The 18,505-nt window shown below is 48.5% G+C and overlaps 1 protein-coding gene across 3 annotated transcripts in view; it reads left to right on the top strand.

Annotated features, from left to right (window-relative positions):
• Nucleotides 1-343: 343 nt before the first annotated feature.
• The window catches only part of dnc (phosphodiesterase dunce), a 708,859-nt gene continuing 690,697 nt past the window's right edge, over nucleotides 344-18,505 (top strand). The window contains exons 1-2 of one of the 3 annotated variants that reach the window (XM_075671523.1): nucleotides 344-1,824; nucleotides 4,819-5,941. In XM_075671523.1, coding sequence (XP_075527638.1) covers nucleotides 5,757-5,941 — 185 coding nt within the window. In that variant the 5' untranslated portion in view covers nucleotides 344-1,824; nucleotides 4,819-5,756. Of the gene's footprint in view, nucleotides 5,942-18,505 lie in introns of all 3 variants that reach the window. The other 2 variants (XM_075671522.1, XM_075671521.1) reach the window with 2 other exon arrangements.

Here is an 18,505-nt window from a genome sequence, read left to right as displayed (position 1 = left end):
CGGACCGGCGACAGGTGAGAGGTAGAGGCCACCTGCGTTCTTCTTTTCTCTACTCCTCTTTCCCTCTCTCGTTCGGCGCCTCGCGCGAGAGTTGCACCGGTCGTTGGAGGCTGCAACAGTGGCAGCCGCGTCGCTTCTTAGCTCTCCCGTTTTAGAGAAACAAGAAACGAATACCACAACGGCCGGGCGGAAGGCTCAGCTGTGTTCTTTTCCCGCCCAGCAGCAGCGAGCAGTCAACACAAGCGGCGAGCGCATCGGCACTTTTCTTTCCCCCTCGCCAGAGGCGTGCACCTAGTTTCCCAGCCGAAAGAATCGTTCTTTCTTTACAGTGGCGCAGGCGAGCGACAGAAAACAACGCCTTCGCGAAACGAGCGCTGTGTCGCGTCGCTGGTCATGCCTGCTCTGACTGCTGCTCCGCGAGGCCCGAAGAAACAAAAATCCTTGCGCGTCATCGCACCATTCGTGGATGCAGAGAGCGTGCTCCCGAGCGACTAACCGAGCTTCGAGAAACCAGTGTAACTACTGAGAAGTGTCTGACGCCGAGTCGGATGCCACGAACAAGCTTTCGAGTTCGCCACTGAAGCCACGTGTGCTGGTAGCATAACTCGGTGCTTTTCACCGGACGCACTTCGCGTCGTCATCGCTGCCGCCAGTCGAGGCGGGCCGCGGTCGAGACGCTGGCTTTTGCTCTTGAAAAGTGGGGCGGAAGTAAGGACTGTTTGCATCCGTACGTCCTCGCCGGTTTTGCTCTTTCATCGTTTTGACATCATCATCGCAGTAACGGTACCAGTGGCTCGGCCTACGAATATTGCCTGACCTACCACTTTTGTTGAGTCACCGTGACATTCATTACCACATCGGAACTCTCACCTGAACGTCGGGCTCTGGCTTTCGAAGGTGACGTATGGTGACGCGGCAAATGTGCAGACGGCGCTGCGGAGTGCAATTTGTTGAGCGTACGCGCCACGCCAACCGCTTCATTTTTTTCGCCAACGTCACCGCCGTCGTGACCGTTTTTACGTCTGGCGAAAGATAGAAACGGGTTCAAGTGGTCCTGTGAAGGGCCCTCTTTTCATTCTTACCATCGCCACATCGTCAGCGTTCTGCTGTTTATGCAAGCTCGCTGCGTTAGTGAGCTGTCAAACTTGGAAAGGATGGTTCGAAGCCCGCAAGCTTGTGTATCGGCGAGCGCCGGTGCGGCGGCGTTAATCGTGCAGATAACTACCGGCTTTCCTGCTCTCCCCCTTATCAGCCACGCACTTTCTACCAAAGCGGCAGCGCGCGCTCCAGAAAGCGCAGCGCCCTGCGCTCCGATCCACTGCCTCTCTTTCACCCGCGCTGCACGCTTCCCCTTCGGAGTCTGAGTGCGGCGCCCAAGCCCTTCGGCTTCGCCGACCGCGGCGGCTTGCTGGGCCGGAGCGCGCCGTGTTGTGTGACACATCGGCGCTCCCTCCGCCCGTCCTCCTCTTCCTCTTCCTCTGCGTGCTCTCTCCTCGGACCACTGATGCACCCGGGAGTAGTGGCGCGTCCCAGACGCGGTTCAGTCGGCGTAGAGCGCACTCCTCCCATATAGGCTGCGAAGAACAACGCTTTCGGTCACGTCGCCGTTGTGCCTTCCTGGAGTGAAGTTTTTTTTTTTCTCTTGTGTGGTGTGGTGCTTTTTTTTTTTCTCGTGACCTTCGTTATTCAAGTATAGGGAAAGAAAAAAAAAGTGCTACGAGTGAGCGCGTTCGTCTGCGTGCAGCACGTCGCGTTAGAGTGCGTGCGGACAAAACGTCTGTCTGTCTGTGAAGTGCTCGTGTTTTAGTCGTCGGACTGTCTCCTGTGAGTTTCCTTTGGTTCTTTTTCTCTCTCCCACCCTCCAACTTTCTTTCATTCTATATATCTCGCTATTCGTCCAGGGCTGATTAGCGAGAAAAAAAAAATTCCGCATGCGTGATTCCTGCTTGCTTTATCCTGCGTGCAAATTCTTGCAGTATTTCTTCTACCTCGTTGCTGATTTGCCTATAACTCAAGCTGCCGTTAGGTTTATTTTCAAATCTCGCGGCACGCTCGTTACCGATGGGCTGCTGCTTGATGGAGCGCTGACAGTCTTCTACGGGGTACAACACCGCAGCCGCGACCCTTGCTGGCTTCACGGTTGTTTCTGCAACGTGTTCTCCAAGTCGGCATTTTGTCTTCCACGGCGCAGCTTGACAAACGGGGAACGTACGTGCTGACACTTTCGCCTTGTTTCGCATTTCCCTTATATTCTCTTGCTCTTGTCGCCTGTTCGGCTTATTCTCCGTGTGCGCTCTCCGTGGCCTTTATTATCGCCTCGTGTTTACGCATAGAGAGATCGCGGATTGTCCTTTCGTAATCATCATCATCTTCGTCCATTGGAGGCTCGCTCGATACGGTATCTATTCCTTTTGTTTTCGCGAGGCAGGAACTAAACGTGTCTGCCTTAATCTCACGCTCTCTCGTAAGTAGACATAAGCTTGAAACTGCATCGGCTAGTCTTCTGGAACGAGAAGTTCGCATGTGGAGCCTCTGTGTCGTGAATCAGCGGAGCAAAGGGGATCTGTGCTACTTTCTGTAGACATATATAATTTCGTACTCGTTGATTGCCAGCGAATTCTTAAGACCACCTCTAATTCTGACGAACACGAGAAGAAATGTCGGAAAGAGGGCTCGGTTTCTGGAAACTCTTCTGGCGCCCTTCTTAGGCAGTCTTCTTTTGAAAGCTTCCTAAGTGCTACGTTTTTACGAATTGTGTCGTTCGCTAGAGAGTGCCGACATAGCTCGCAGGCCAGGTTGAACCGCTTGTACGAGCTTGATAAGATCATCCGTTGCTCTTTTGCTGGCGCTCTTAAAAGAGCTCTCGGTGCATGTATGTTCGAAAGGTCGGACCCATCTTTTTTCTAGTATCCTTCACGGCAAGCCTTTTCTGCTTGCACTGACGCATTCGACTTCAAAACGCAGAAAACGTATTCTTCGCAAGACTGGATATGGCCTGTTTTTTGCTGGGCGCGATCGTTTCATTTCGGTTGTCCGTGGACCGAGTGTTTTTAGTGTGCCCTTAGGCATAAAGTTTGACAACCTTGCTGAAAGTTTTGGTGGTGTCGCACTAGGTGAGTACCTACTCTTTGCTTCTAGGTCGTGAAAGGTGTCCTCGATTGGAAATGAATAACTTCAACGAATCGCGGATGCTGTATTTGTATTTCTGTAGGTTGCTTCGAAAGGAGTCGATGCATGCCATGCAGCTTGCCTGCTAAACGATTTCGCTGTAGCGTGAGCTCTTATGTAACCACGTTTGAGAACATTGCTTAGCGTCTAGTGAGTTCCTGTCAGGTTTCCAACACATAATTGTCTTGCACTTAAAGGAATCATCACTACATTGTCGGATATGTGACTGTTTCCTGTCGGCGAGCCTTACTTTTGTGGTCAGTGGTTGACATTATACATTTCTATCGGCACTTTGCACCCTGAGAGTCTCCTAGTTCTTGTCGAATAGCAGCCTGTCTTGAAGGCTCGTCCACTGGCTTGTTCGCCCTATCATTGGATAGCGTGGTCACATGCGACGTAGGCTGACCTTCTTTCGAGACGAAGCAGCTGACTGCAAGTTTCCTTTAACGCCGTTTGCCAGACAAGATCAACGACTTGCCGTTCCCTGCGCTATAAGCGGTGATAAATTCATTGACGTTTTCTGGAACTTTCCGGCTGTGACAGCTTACTCCTCCTCGCTTCCCAATTAGGGCCCCAATCCATTTTCGCCTGCTTCGTCGTGTCGCTTTACCAGCGAAATCCTCGTGCTTGCCTGGGCGAACGTGATTGGCTGCGGCTTTTTTCGCGTGCTCACTTTGACGTCGGCGAAATTGCCGGTGCAACGGTTCCGTCAACACACTGCCAGCGTCTGCAGCTACGGCTGTTTCTCTGTGCGACGCCGTGCTCAAACGTACCAAAGTGCGCGGCTGTAGGCTCATCCGTTACGTGCCCTAAGCGCTGCTGCTTGGCTTTCTCGGTGGCGACGAGGCATCGTTGACACAGGGGATCAACGCACCCTCGCCGCCGCCGCAGCCCTGCTGGGCGCGCCGGCCTCGCCCACATCTTGGAAGCGTTTCAACGGCTGCCGCGTTACGCGCCAGCCGTGGCTCGCTGGCCCTATAGCATAGTTTCACGCACGTGCCGTTAATGCCTTGTTGGCTTCGGCAACAAAGCGTGGTAAACTTTATCCTCTTTTGTCTTGATTTACGAGAGAAGCAACAAGCGGCAGCCGGCAATCGCGAATTCTTAGCGGGGGCGAGGCTTCTGAGCAGGGAGGACAGTCAACGCTGTCCGCTCACGTTTCTTCCGACGCTTGCTTCTTGCCTCTTTGTGTTTTCTTTTATGTTGCTCGTTGACCTAATTGCCTCCGCTCGTTGTATCTCGGTTGCCGTGCACTTGAGTGCGCTACACCGTCTTGCGGCAGCTGAGTTTCGCTACGTAGCGTCTCGCAAAAAGCCGAGTTGGTGGTCGTTTGTTGACATCGCGCTCTATGAATCTCCCTTCCCTTCACCGTAGCCCGGTTATCTGCTCCGGATGCTCGTATAACACTTCCTTCGCTCCGCCGCCACGGCCGGAGGCGTTGTTGTTGGGATCGTGGTTTCTGCAGCGGTGGTTCTCCTGTTCAGCTGTCCGGCACCTCGCGCCTCGTCTTGTTTGCTTCTTCTACATGGTACAGGCAGTTTGTCCATTGATTCTCTTGGTTCTTTCTAGATAACGTAGTTTTCTTTTTCCTGCAAAAACGTTACGCAGGCCCGGGTTCCTTCGCTTGATAACGTGGTTCTCTCTTTGCAGGCTGACTGGTGTCACACTGTGCGGAGTGTCACAACAAACCTCACTTGTCTGCGCTCATCTCAGACACGTAGAGCGACGAAGACGCGCTTTATACTGGAGTGATCTCGCATCGGCCGCCGCCTTTGGCTTGAAACCGAAGAGAGCGTCTTTCGCGCGGAGAAGAAAGTATTGCATTTTTTTTAATTATCCGCCGGGATTGCAGACGGTCAAAGAATATGACTTAGTTGTGAAACTCATCCTGAAGTAGTTATTGAAGGACTGCTGGAAGTACCACCGGTTGGACCGGTTTTTCTCAGAAGTGTATTGCGAGCTCTCTAATGCAAGTCTGGTGAAATTTGTGCGAATTCTGGAGCCACCACGTCGACCGGCGCTGCCGCTTGAGCCGTAGCCTATCGGTATGCATTAGGAATCGCGTGCCCGACGCTGTGCCGTTGTTACACTGTTTTAGCTGTGGAACTAAGTTTCCATCACTGCAATCCGCTTTCTTGCGAGAGCGTAATTGACAGAAGACAGACGTTCCGCCGCGCTTACCAGAAACAGCGAGGGGGAAATAGCGGGAGAAGAACGAAGAAACTGGTCGGCTCGCTATTGACTCCGACATGTTCTGCTGGCTGTCGACGTCCTCCCGTTCGCTTCTTCCTCTCAACGGCGTGAAGGACTCGTCGAGTTCTTTGTCGGTTTTCTCTCGGCAGCACGGTGCGCCGTCATCTTGCACCGCCAGCGTGTCATCATCTTGCGTAGTTGACCAACTACGAGTGCCTCGTCATCTGTCGTCCGCGTGGCTCTGCGTCGAAGACCTCCTGCTCCGAGCTTCGCTTCGTGGTCGTCGTGCAGTGCTTCTCCTTCCGTGCCCGTCCCGGTTCTGAGAAGTGCGCGCGTATACCCCTTCAAAAGCGGAACAAAGAAAAGAGGATAAGCGGATACGGCGGAAGTGGACGATGCTGCGGCCGCCGGAAGTGCGCTTCGAGCCGGATCCGTACGAGCCCCCCGCTCCCCCGCCCGGGGCCGATCGCGAGGGCGCCTGCAAGCCGGCCAACACGAGGCGGACGGCGCCGACGCCGTTGTTCCTCAACGTTCCTGGTCAGGCTTCAGCTCCTAGACGACGCCACTCATGGATATGCGGGTGAGCGACGGAGGCACCTCTCCCTTCCACGTCCTTGTACCCTTTGCCCAACTTTTTGCGATATCTTTTTGTTACATTTCCGCGAATTAGGTGCTTCCGTCCGGTCTAGGGAAGGGCTTCGCATCGAAGAGTAAGTTTCGCGTGCGGTCGCCGTGCATCGCTTGGTCACCCTATTTTGCTCCTCTCCGGGAGTCTGAGTGGATTAAGCCATTTGGTGTTCTGCACAAAGGGCCCGGCCAACTAACGCGGAAGCTTGCCTTCCCCGTTTACCGAAATTATCATTTCTTTTTTATTGTCTGGATGCCATCTATAGAAAGCTTTTGTAGACTCTGTATTTAGTCTGCATGAGGACGCGTAATTTAAATCACTGCTTCTACTCTGTGTAGCCTATGTGTTTCAAGAAACAGACATCTACTGGGAGACAGTCAATAATGGCCTGCGGACTGTCTGTAAAAACTGAAGTGTGAATATGAACATATTTTGATTGTGATGGAGTTGTCGCACTGCCTTTATGCGCGTGTGCAATGTCAAACTCCTCTACGATCGCTTTAGTACCTAATCTAGTTAACTAGCTTTATAAGCACAAAGCCCGCAGTAATGTTGTGCAATAGATGTACTATAAGCTCACTTCGATGCATTCCTTTATTTGTTTTTGCCTCTAGTATATGGCGCCATGGTATATGGCGCCGCTAATCTTTCTCTTTAACTTGAGATTGAAGAAACGCGGGGCTTATGGGTGTGAACATGTGAAGCTTTTCCGATTGCAGTGCCAATGGGAAAAAAAACGTCTAGTGACTTCTTGTGTGCAAAATTCTTTCCGCTTTTTGAGCATCTGGTGCGCATCCGTAGCGCGTCCACAATGGTTTAAAAACTGCGGCACCGAGGAATCTAAACTAAAACACTCTAGACCTGATAGGAATACAGCTGTTAATCTAAAGCAGAATAACATTGATGGCTTCTGAAGTTTAACTGATGTCTAAAGCATGGCCTTGCTCATCTATCATACCTGGAGTAGCATGCCAAACTTCTCGCTAGGAGGACCTCTTCAGCTATTATTTAAGTTTGTCCCTATCTCTCTCTCTATTGTTTGGGAACTTCACGGCTCCTTTACCATTTCCCTTCGTTAACCCTCTCCTGGGTGTGGCGTTACTTAAAAACCAAAACAACAGCCCTTATCCGACGGCATTAGAGACCCTTGCTCGCTTTGCAGCAGTGACAGTGATGAAGCAGTCCGCAGCGCCCATGATAAAACTGTGTGTTGGCCCTGAAAAATTAGCGAAAAGAAGAATGAACAACGCGTTAATGTAACACTTTATACATTTAGTTCGGTACAAGATTATTACATTTGAAAGATACACATAAAAAGCGCCCATCGTTAGCCTTTCAATCTTCTAATTCCCAGAGGTATTTTTGCGTATAGACGCGATAGCGCGGATTAAAGCAACTCCTGTGGCCACTACGAAAGACGATCGAATTCAGTTGAACATAGCCTTATCACCAGTTTCAAACTGTTTGCGCAATAGGCGTGGTGTCCATCTAGCTGTTCGCAACTGGCGCGGGATGGTTTAGACAAAAGGCGTAGAGCCCCTTGACTGTGTGTCATTTCCGCAATTTCTGCGTAATTGAAGGCTTTTTGAGGCTGTCGAAAACAATGCTCGTACAAGGCGGCCGGAAAAACTTTTGTCCGGTTTCATTAGTGACGCACAATGAACTTGCAGGCCTACTGCGTCGCATTTCCTTCTTTCCGTTTTTTCAAACAACGTTTCCGCTACAGGGAAGAGAAACACACGTGCGTGTGTGAATAACAGGTTCAAAACACAAAATAAATGTCAAAGAATTAAGGGGAAAAAAAGAAAGAAACCCCTCTCTTTTTGTACACCTGCATGTCATGTTCGCTTTTACAGCTCAAGTGCGCGGGCCGTTAAAATTAACGCGAATGTGGGTTCCTGAACGGCCTCGTTGCAATGTTGGTGCGAAAAATCTACTGCATTTCTCGAATAATTCATAAGGAACCTGATTTATGGTTCGATTTTCGGGACTAACATTGTAACGAGACCGCTCAGGAACCCTCATTCGTGTTAATTTTCACAGCCCACGCGCTTGAGCTGGAAAACCGAACATGCCAAGCAAGTGTGCAAAAAGAGAGGTTAAAGGATGGTTTCCTTCTTTTAACACGACAGCGTTAGGGGCCCCGTGTCACGGGAAACCTGTTGTTGGCGTCGGTGTCGGCGGCATTGTCCGCGTGAGATAATCATCCCGAACCACACATCCTAATCCACGGAGGCCCTCCGCGTGGCGCATAGGCTTTACTGAACTATTGTAATTTCTCAGTGAAATGTGTCGCAATATTCGTAAAGTACGACTTACACACAACCTGCAGACATGGTAGTGTCAGATTGTAAATTAAATATACGAGAAAACATAATCCTGTTACGCGGAAACACAAACCCTTTTTCAAGCTGCCGTTTGTAGGAGGGGCACACCCCGCTCGGTTCTTTGCAACACCAACCAGGTGGCGCTCACCTCCGCGCATTTGCGGTGCACGCCATGGGGGCAGGGGGGGGGGGGGGGGTTTGATTGGACAAAAGAAGTATCAGAAAGCTCGCCTTCGTGCATGACGATCGCTGCGAGCGTTTCAAGACAAACATTACAGTTACATAAGCAGCAGTTGCCGGAAGGTGTGAGACGCAGTCAGGGGTCTATAAATGCTATCGCCTTCCACTCGCAAAGGCGAAGCTTAAGCGTCCTCCACATTTTTCTTTCTTTCTTTACACGCCTCAACGAGTAACACACACACACACACACACACATATATATATATATATATATATATATATATATATATATATATATATATATATATATATATATATATATATATATATATATAATACGCGTACATCACGAAAGAATAAACACGACGTACGTTAAAACACGTTCTTTTTTACTATCAAAGTGCCTCGCAAAGTGCCTTGAGCGGCCAGTCGCTCGGCAATTTTTCGTGCATTTTCGGGCTTGTTTCACGCTCGGAAAAACACTTTTATGTAGCAATTATTGAGCAGCAGAAAGGTGTATGGGGAGTTCTTCATGTCGCTCTACAATTTTCTCATTGACACTTTTCGTTTAACTATACTATTTTTGAAGTTGATCAAATAAATAGGACCTATTAAATTGAGATTAGTTCAAACTAAAAAAAAATATTCTGAGGATCTACAAGCGATGGCAAACAACATTACCTTGCTTCTGTCCAACCACGTGGCATTCGCATATTTTTAAACTCTTGCTAACGTTAGCTGGGATACCCTGTATATCATATAGCTCTAACTTCCCAGAATTATAAGCTTAATAGTATAACTGTTTGTTGCAGAAATTACTCATGGCACGCAAGCATTCGTGTGATTGCCTAATTTAAGGATATAGAGAGGCCGTTGCACAATAATTTGATGTAACCACTGCTTGATGTACCATCAGCGTAAATTTATAGCGAGCAGGAAGCAACTGTTCTGAACTCTTTTTACGCGTAACACAGGAAAGTGCGACGTGTAATCGCTGTGTAGCCGGTTTCTAAACGTGGAGTAGTGTCGAGTGTACGTTACGAAGTGTGAACTAAGCCACTTTTACAAACGTAGGTGAATGCTATAGGAATATTCGCGTTTGTATTTATACTGAAATTACGCCCGGAACAAAAAGCTTGCGGCGTGCCTGTTTCAGGGCTCTCCGTATGTTGTCTTGTGCGAGGTTGTAAATTGATTTTTCTAAACTGTCACCGATAAGTGTTGATTTATGGAATCACATCGCTTTCCAATTAGTATTCCACTCTCGTTATTACGTAATGTAGGGACAAGTACTCAATATTTAAGTAAATGACAACTGTAATTTTCCGTCTGTAGAATAAACTGAAATGGGGACGACGCAGTGCCACGATTCCATAGTTCCGGTAGCGGAGCAATCGTGTTTGCGTATTTTACAGCTGTTGTTTTGAAGACCCGAGCTTGTGGTCTGTCATTTCTTTTGTCTTTTTTCCGCCTCTTTCCACGTTGCGTATGACTCATGAATTGCGGTATCCAGCAAGGATGCCATCAATTTTCTAGCTCGAAGAAAATGCTGCTGTTTTTAACAGTGACGCGTTTGCGTTCAGACCCCGACAGATGCAAAGTGTAATGGAACTCTAAAGCGAAAGTTTGCCGTTCACAGAGCCCTTTTATCGCACAAATTTCGCCGTTTGGTAGCTTTTAACCGGTTCCTTCTAATCTGTAAAATCACTGTATCATCCTTTAGCTTACGACGTGGTTGCAAATACTGTTGTCAACATATGCATTTAAGTTCTAGAGCACTCAATCAACTCTTGTCAACTCTTCATTAATTATTTTATTTCCGGACACTATCGAAGGGCATACCGTTGCCAAGTGAACTTTTCATTTCAATTTGGTTGGTATCTTTCTTCGGCCAAAAATCGGCATGCATGTACATCATCTGGCATCGACTGAAACAAGGTGACTTGAACGCCTGGCCTTATTACTTTATTACGTCATGTTAAACCTTACCTGATTAACACTTGCGCAGAAAGTTTATATGTATAGTCCTCTTCCTCTTTATAAAGACGGCAAGTTTAGGTCACAAACAGGGACCTCACTCCAGCGTCAATCGCCTTTATGTCGAGGAGTCGACGTAGCAAGGATCGCGAGTCCGGCGTTCACCTATTCACCTTGCGCACCTATTCCTATTATTGTCCCCCTTGCTGCCGAGATCCTTGTATGGACGCTCCTTTCTCCATCGAAAAACTGGAGGCCGCACTTGCTGGGTGCAGGTGATCTTCGTCATCAGTACCCGATGGCATCACATACTCTGCGCTTGCAAACCTTGGTCAAGAGGCCAGAGATGAACTTCTTGGCCTATACAACGCATCATGGCGTCTGGTCCCTACCACGTGGAAATCCTGGCAAATATCCATTGCCATTGTAATCGTATTGTCCAATAGCACTGGCCAGCTGTGTCGGCAAGGTAATAGAGAGAATGATCCTTACACGATTAGAATCCTACTTGGAATTTTTTAACGTCTATGCAGAGCTAATGGCTGGTCTTCGACACCGGACGCTCGTCAATAGATAGCGTTATTGACCTTGTAACATATGTACAGCACCAGAAACATCTGAAACGAGTCACTGCGTCCTTTTTTCTTGATATTAAAGGTTTGTGCAACAATGTAGACCGTCATGCAATTCTGGACGCACTAGAAGCTGTAGGGATAGGTGGACACACATTTCGCTGGATACGCAGCTATTTGAATGGAAGATATTTCTTTATTTTGACAGAATACCGACCAACGCCGTCTAGCTATACCAGTCGTAGTGTAGCGCAAGGCGGAGTACTCAGCCCGACACTGTTCAACCTGGTGCTCGTTGGTCTTGACGATTCGTTACCACAAACCGTTCAGCTCTCCGTATATGCAGACGACATTTGCATATAGCTTCAGGAGTGGCACGTGTACAGGTCCGCGCACGATTTCAGAAGGCTTCAACGGCCGTGTCAACATACTTATAAGAAGGCAAGGCCTGCAGCTTCCCCCTTAGAAATGTGCACTCGTTGCTTTTACTCGCAAAGCGATGGCCCCGTATGCTTTCCGGATTAATGACTAAACTGTGTGATACAGACGAACGCACCGATTTCTTGGCGTCATCATTGATAGAGACTTGTCTTGGAGCCCTCACGTCTCGTACATGATAAAGCGTTTGACCGCCATTGTGGAGCTTCTTGCGTTTCTCGGCGGGAAGTCCTGGGGCGCAACGGTACCATCAATGTTGCAACTGTATAAAGCGCTGTTTTTGGACTTCCTGCGGTACAGCTTACCTACACTAGGAAATACTTGCACTACAAATATCCTCAAACTCCAGAGTATACAAACACAAGCACTCAGAACTTGTCTCGGTCTCCCAAAACTACATCACCGATTGCGACATTGACCATTGCCAGAGGCGCTCCTTTGACGGTCTACATCGGTACAGATGTCCTGAGAGCACACATCCGACACCTGACTCGAATTCCCTCCCACCATCCTGCTTGCCTGCCAGCAAAAAGGCCGCATTCAACTTTTGCCAAAAGTATTGTAAGACATCAGTCCTACTTGCCATCATAATTTACGCCTGCTACACGACTATCCGACCCCTTGTGGTGTCTGCACCAGCCGCAAGTGCAGTTGACAATTCCAGGCATCAGAAACAAAGCCGCAGTTCCTTTGCAATCTTTGAAACAAGCAACGTTGGAACACATTCACAACGTGCACAGATTCCGGCACCATGTCTACACATATGGTTCGGTGAAACTCAACAGCTCTGCTACTGCAGTCTTCATCCCCGCAAAATCTGAAGAAATCAAATTAAAAACTTCATGTGTGGCCACATCGACGGGTGCAGAACTCACGGCACTCCGTGCTGCACTTGATTTCATTAAGCAGAAACCGCCGCAACAATGGACTGTCTTTAGTGACTCGAAGGCAGCCCTTCAGTGCATACAAAGCCCAATGCGCCACAGATCCAATGAACAACTGGCCTCAGAAATTCGACACATATATCATCACAGCCATGACAAGGGACACAACATAAACTTTCGATGGCTTTCAGGACATTGTAACATCAGCGGGAACGACCACACCGACGAAGCCGCCCGATCTGCGCATGAAAGTGGTGAACGTATCTTCATTCCGCTTTCGCGAACAGACACTGCGGCTGGGCTGCGATTGATGTCCAGTGAACGTACTTTGCCCTAGTGCGACTCGAACGTTTTCACCATGTGTCGTTTGTGTTCGTTGTCCCCGGACATACGGATGAACCTACCGCCTGGGTTACCACGACGACAACAGATCATGCTGTACCGCCTGTGGCTAGGTGTTGCCTTTACGAACTCATATGCTTTCCTTATTGGAATGGCCAACAACCCCACGGGTGACAGGGTGACACATGCAACAGCGATGAAACGCTCGCACGTATTATCTATCTTCCCGCGATATAGTGCCCAGAGAAAAGTAATGTGCAGAGTACTGGACCAGTTGGACAATCGCCCAGTATCAGAAATCAAAGATTTAGGTCAGTGCTCCCAAAGAACATCTGCGTTGAAGACCTTACACGCGTTATTGAGGTTTCTGCGGCCTACGGGGCTTCACGATAGACTTTAAGAACGCCGCCCCCTATCGCTATATATTGTACGCGCTTTGTTCGTGCTCGTCTCTCTTTCTCTCTATGTCCCTCTTACACTTTCTTTCTCTTTTTATCACACTTAGCCATTCCCCCAGTGCAGGGTAGCCAACCGGAACTACCTCTGGTTAACCTCCCCGCCTTTCTATGCATCCTTTTCTCTCTCTGTTTATGGATCCCCACCCCTCCGCGCCCTATGTAGCAAACTGTACTTGTTCTCTGGTTAAACTCCACTCTTAGCGTTTTCCTCGTGCATATGCTTTCTCTTTCTATACATTGTACTGTCGGGAGCCTGCAGTGTGCAGGCCTTCATGCCTCGTAGGGCGAACCATGGATAAGAGGCAAGCTGCCCGTGCAGTCATCATCATTATCATCATCATCGTCGTTGTCATTGTCGTTGTCGTCGTCGTCGTCGTCGTCGTAGTCATCATCATCATCATCATCATCATCATCCTGGCTACGCCCACTGCAGGGCAAATGCCTCTCCCATACTTCTCCAATTGCCCCGGTAATGTGCTAATTGTGGCCATGTTGTCCCTGCAAACTTCTTAATCTCATCCGCCCACCTAACTTTCTGCCGTCCCCTGCTACGCTTCCTTCTCTTCTCAATAGATCATTGTCAGTTGCAACTATTTTCACATATCGCCGACAGAAGACATCGCAGCTGAAGGCGACGAAGGGACTACTTCGGTTTATGAAGGAGACGGACTTGGACAAGCGGCTGTGACAGTGATGTCACGTACCGCGCAAGAGTGACGGACTGTAACTAACGATGTGTGTGCCGTGTCATGTGCTCTCTCTATCTCTTCTCCCCATCTTTTATCCCCCACCCATCCCGCTCCCATGCGTAGCGTAGCAAACCGGTTAAGCTAAACTGGTTAACCTCCCTTCCTTTCCTTCTCCACTTTTTCCTTCCTCCTTTCTTCTCTTGGAATCTAGTCTGTAACCCTTAATGACCATCGATTATCTTCTCTCCTCATTACATGCTCTGCCCATGCACCCCCCCCCCCCCCCATTCCTTTTTCTTGATTTCAACTAAGATGTCATTAACTCGCGTTTGTTCCCTCATCCAATCTGCTCTCTTGTTATCCCTTAACGTTACATCCATAATTCTTCTTTCCATAACTCGTTGTGTCGTCCTCAATTTAAGTAGAACCCTTTTCGTAAGCCTCCTGGTTTCTGCCCCGTAGGTGAGTACTGAGAAGACACAGCTGTTATACACTTTTTTTTTTTGAGGGATAATGGCAACCTGCTGTTCATGATTTGAGAATGCCTGCCAAACGCACCGCAGCCCATTTTTATTCTTCTGATTATTTCAGTCTCATGATCCGGATCCGCGGTCACTATCTGCCCTAAGTAGAAGTATTCCCTTACCACTTATTGATAGGTGCTTCGCTACCTATCGTAAACTGCTGTTGTCTTCCGAGACTGTTAAACATTACTTAGTTTTCTGTCGATTAATTTTTAGACCGACCCTTCTGCTTTGCCTGTCCAGGCCAGTGAGCATGCATTGCAATTTGTTCCGTGAGTTACTAAGCAATGAAACCATGATTAAGAGGCAGATTGCCCGGTGCAGTAGGCCATGGTCAAACCGCACTCACCTGCAGTGTTGCATTCGTCTACGACTCTATCTTCGATGCTCTCCACCTGGTGGTCATGTGCTTATTCTGGGCCCATTGCCGTACAAAGCCCTTTCCCAGCGATCTGCAATTACCGTTTCTGCTTACAGATGGCTTCGGTACATGAAGTGCACTGAACTATAAGAAATAAAACCTCACTCGGAGGCCCTTGTTATAGTTATGAGGCAGTCGTCAGCGATCTGCACTGTATCTGTGCAGACTCTCCGAATCGTGCATGCTGAACGGGGATTCAGGCTCCTGCTCTATGGTTTCGCGTGTCACATGTTGTGGAACCTCGCGCTCGATTTGCATGCCACTCTGTCTCACGGTATCGTATTTCCTTTCGTGCCCGCCTTCGTACCCGCCGACGAACGACCGTACCCGCGCCGAACGACAGCTGAAGTCCCCTGAAAACTCGGAACAATTGTAGCGGAAAAAGCGCCGCGAAACGGGCCAGAATGCACGGTGAACGAACGCGGCGGGCCGCTGCTTTCGTAAAGTGTTGCGACTGCATGCGGCTGGGAATATGTTTGCGGCAGTGTATCGCGTTGAAAGCCTGCGCTGCTGTGAACGAAGCAGGAAACTCGGTTGATGTATTCGCCACATTTTCAGACGACAGCTTTCTCCGGTTTGTAGGTTAGGGTGTATATTGTCGAGTCCGAACTTTGATTGGTAGTTGCCTGAGAGGGGGTGTTGCATTACACGCTGTTCTACTCTCTCCCGGTTGCAATAGTGAGGGTAAAGCGCGGCTTCGAAAGCTCCTGACTTGGGCGAGTGAATGCAGTTTTTTTGTTAGTATAGTCCTTACGGCTTGTATAGTTAGGGCTTACGTCTTCAGTTAGTATAGGCCCTAGTCATTATATTTACTATATCTTAGCACAGCAGCTTTGACTAGCAGAACCTTACTTCTTGGTCCATTTGGGCATAACAAAAATTAGACAACTCCTGAATGCGCAATGGCTCCGCAATCACCTGATTTCCTCTCATATGCATCATCACATTCACCTGCTGTCTGCATTTCCGATTATCGCCGTAAGTCGCAGCCCGACGCTGAGGCTTCTCACTGCAATGCGCCAATTGGTATTTGCTCTTTCGTTATGAGTCATCGTCAAGCGCCCACTCCGGACTAATACGCCGAGCGTGAGGTGGCTTAAGATCAACACTGACGCTGTTCACTAAACGCGCACGTGCAGATGTCGCTGACAGAGTTACCATGCATTACACAAGAATCTATAATTCTTGTACAATGCAGTAGTGTGGTAGCTTGCCGTCACGTGGGTCACGTGTTAAGTAGCGTCATAGCAACTAACCAACAGTGGTCGTATAAGAGATGGTCTGGGCTAAACATTTCCGCAACTGCTGACCAGCAACTGCCCAACATCTGTGCAGTTGCTTGTCTGATGAAGACGAGTGCCCCTGTCGAAACGTTCGTTCCAACTTGAGACAGCTTTGTCTCATTTTGGCTAATTGTAACGAAGGCGTTATTAGCTCTTTATATTATTTCTGTCTGTCATAAGCCTGAAGAATAAGGGGACCCAAGGGACTCGATTTAAATGGGGTTAGCATTCTTAGAATAATTCAGCCGCCTTGTGCCCATTTTTCCTATTTGCGCCGCTCTTCAATTTAAAAAGGTCCTTAAAATTTCTTCAACTGCTGGGTGGATTCGAAGGCGTGCCACACGGGCTACTCAAGCACAACCGGCCGACGCTTTAATATAGCGCTGCGCCGCGTATGCCCGGGAGCAGTGAAGGATTAACCCTCAGCGTCAGCACGCACCGTCGCAATACCGGCGCGATCTCGGAGGCCACGCAAAAGGAGGGGGACTTCGCGGACGCGCCGTAAGATCGCGTAGCGTGTCGAGAGGGAAGCGCTGTAGAGGAGCCAGGCTTCAGTGCACGGCTCATGTATAACGCGTTTCGGCGGTGGCCATACCGCCTGTCGCTACTTTGCCTGAATGCTAATCGCATCAACGTCGACAGTCATCCAGAGATCATTTCTGCCGGAATGGCCTTCTTTTTATTACCGTGTGAAAATATGCAGCATTTAACACTCTTACATTACCAAATCTTCCTGTGTCGCCTTCACTCCCATATAAAAGCGTACACGAACAGTCGAACATGTTCTGGAATCTTTTGCGTAGCTGATTCTTGCAAGTCTGCCTGCAGCTTTGTCTGATTGTGAAGCACACGACGAGCAGTGGAAGAAATAAATAACGTCGAGTGTTTTGGCTAGACCAATTTATTCATGTTTTCCATGCCTCTCAGTAGTGGGGTTCTGTAATAGATCCTCCAGGAATGGGTGCCAGCTATGTTCGCTTAGATCATTCGCTTAGACCACGAGACGATACAGAGCTCTGTTGCTTACTAGCGCACAGCACAAAATGGCCGACTGAATCGGCGTACTTGGAGGAGCGATTCTGCGCGAGAACTTTCACTTTGTCATTGAAAACAAAGAGCGTAGGGGCGACGTTGACTATAGTTCGCGTGAACAGACGAGAAATTTCGAATCAATGTTTTTCGAGGTAAGTTCCAGGCAAACGGGTTTTTTTGGGGGATCGATTTTTCGCACAACTCCGCCGCATTGCTTCGGTCTTCCCAAGGTGAGAATTTTTGTGTCTTTTTATTATGTGCAAATTTGATTTTGAGCTAAGGCATTGGTAGTCATCTACATAAGGCTCACTATATTTATCTCTCTGGTCTGTAGCTAGAGTGAGGAAATGAATATGATAGTGCTCTCACTGAATCTTTAATCGGTCTCTTTATGCTATCCTTAGAGCGCGCCTTTCATCTTTATTTTTAAACATAAGGGCGCGTATTCCGGAAATGGGGCCCATTTCTGCTACCCGTTATTTTAAGTACTTTTTCTCTTTTTCATTTCGGCGTCTGTCGGTTTTTTTCTATTATCTGTGCTGTATGTAGCTTCGTTTCTCAGACCACCCATCGATTCGCTCAAAGTTTATTGATGATATTAAAACGGCTCACGCCCAGACCTTTTGAGGCCAGTTCTAGTTGCTATCGCTAAATAAATCAAATCAGCGAAACAGGCGACGCTTGCACCTCCTGTTGAATCTTCTCTTTGGACAGGACAGACAAAGCACTGGCCGACGGATGGTCTACGCGAATATGCTGCTGCATGTGCGCTCATATCGTTCTTGTTTTTTTTTTTTACTCATTTGCATCTCCAGGGACACCCGTCGCTGAATTGATTTCGCATTTGCTCTTTGAGCACGCGTTGAAAAACATTGCTGACAAGCTTTTGTGAAAGAAGAGTCTGTTCATCCCCACATCGAAGAGACACTACGATGTCGATGATGACGCGTTTTCAATTGAATAATGAGCAAATGCATCTGCAAAGCAATAAGCGGCAGCAGCCATCATTTTCCCCACTTTTTGTTTGGTTGCTATTGTCGGCGGATAACCTTTTGCAGCAGCATAATAATGCGGGAATAAGCAGACATTCAAATAATAATAATAATAATAATAATAATAATAATAATAATAATAATAATAACCCTGTGGCTATTCCTTCGTACGAGTGAGCTCGAGGCTGAGAGTTGGTTTCAACGGCTTCAGCGGCCGCATTTTCGCGGGGGCGAAAGTAAACAAAATTATCGTGCGCTTATCGTGCGCTTATATTTAACTGCAACCCGCCGTGGTTGCTCAGTGGCTATGGTGTTGGGCTGCTGAGCACGAGGTCGCGGGATCGAATCCCGGCCACGGCGGCCGCATTTCGATGGGGGCGAAATGCGAAAACACCCG

Source organism: Dermacentor variabilis, chromosome 10, assembly GCF_050947875.1.
Source record: "Dermacentor variabilis isolate Ectoservices chromosome 10, ASM5094787v1, whole genome shotgun sequence".
Classification (NCBI taxonomy): domain Eukaryota; kingdom Metazoa; phylum Arthropoda; class Arachnida; order Ixodida; family Ixodidae; genus Dermacentor; species Dermacentor variabilis.
The sequence above is the reverse complement of the archived record's forward strand: the minus strand, read 5'-3'. Positions and strand labels throughout refer to the sequence as shown.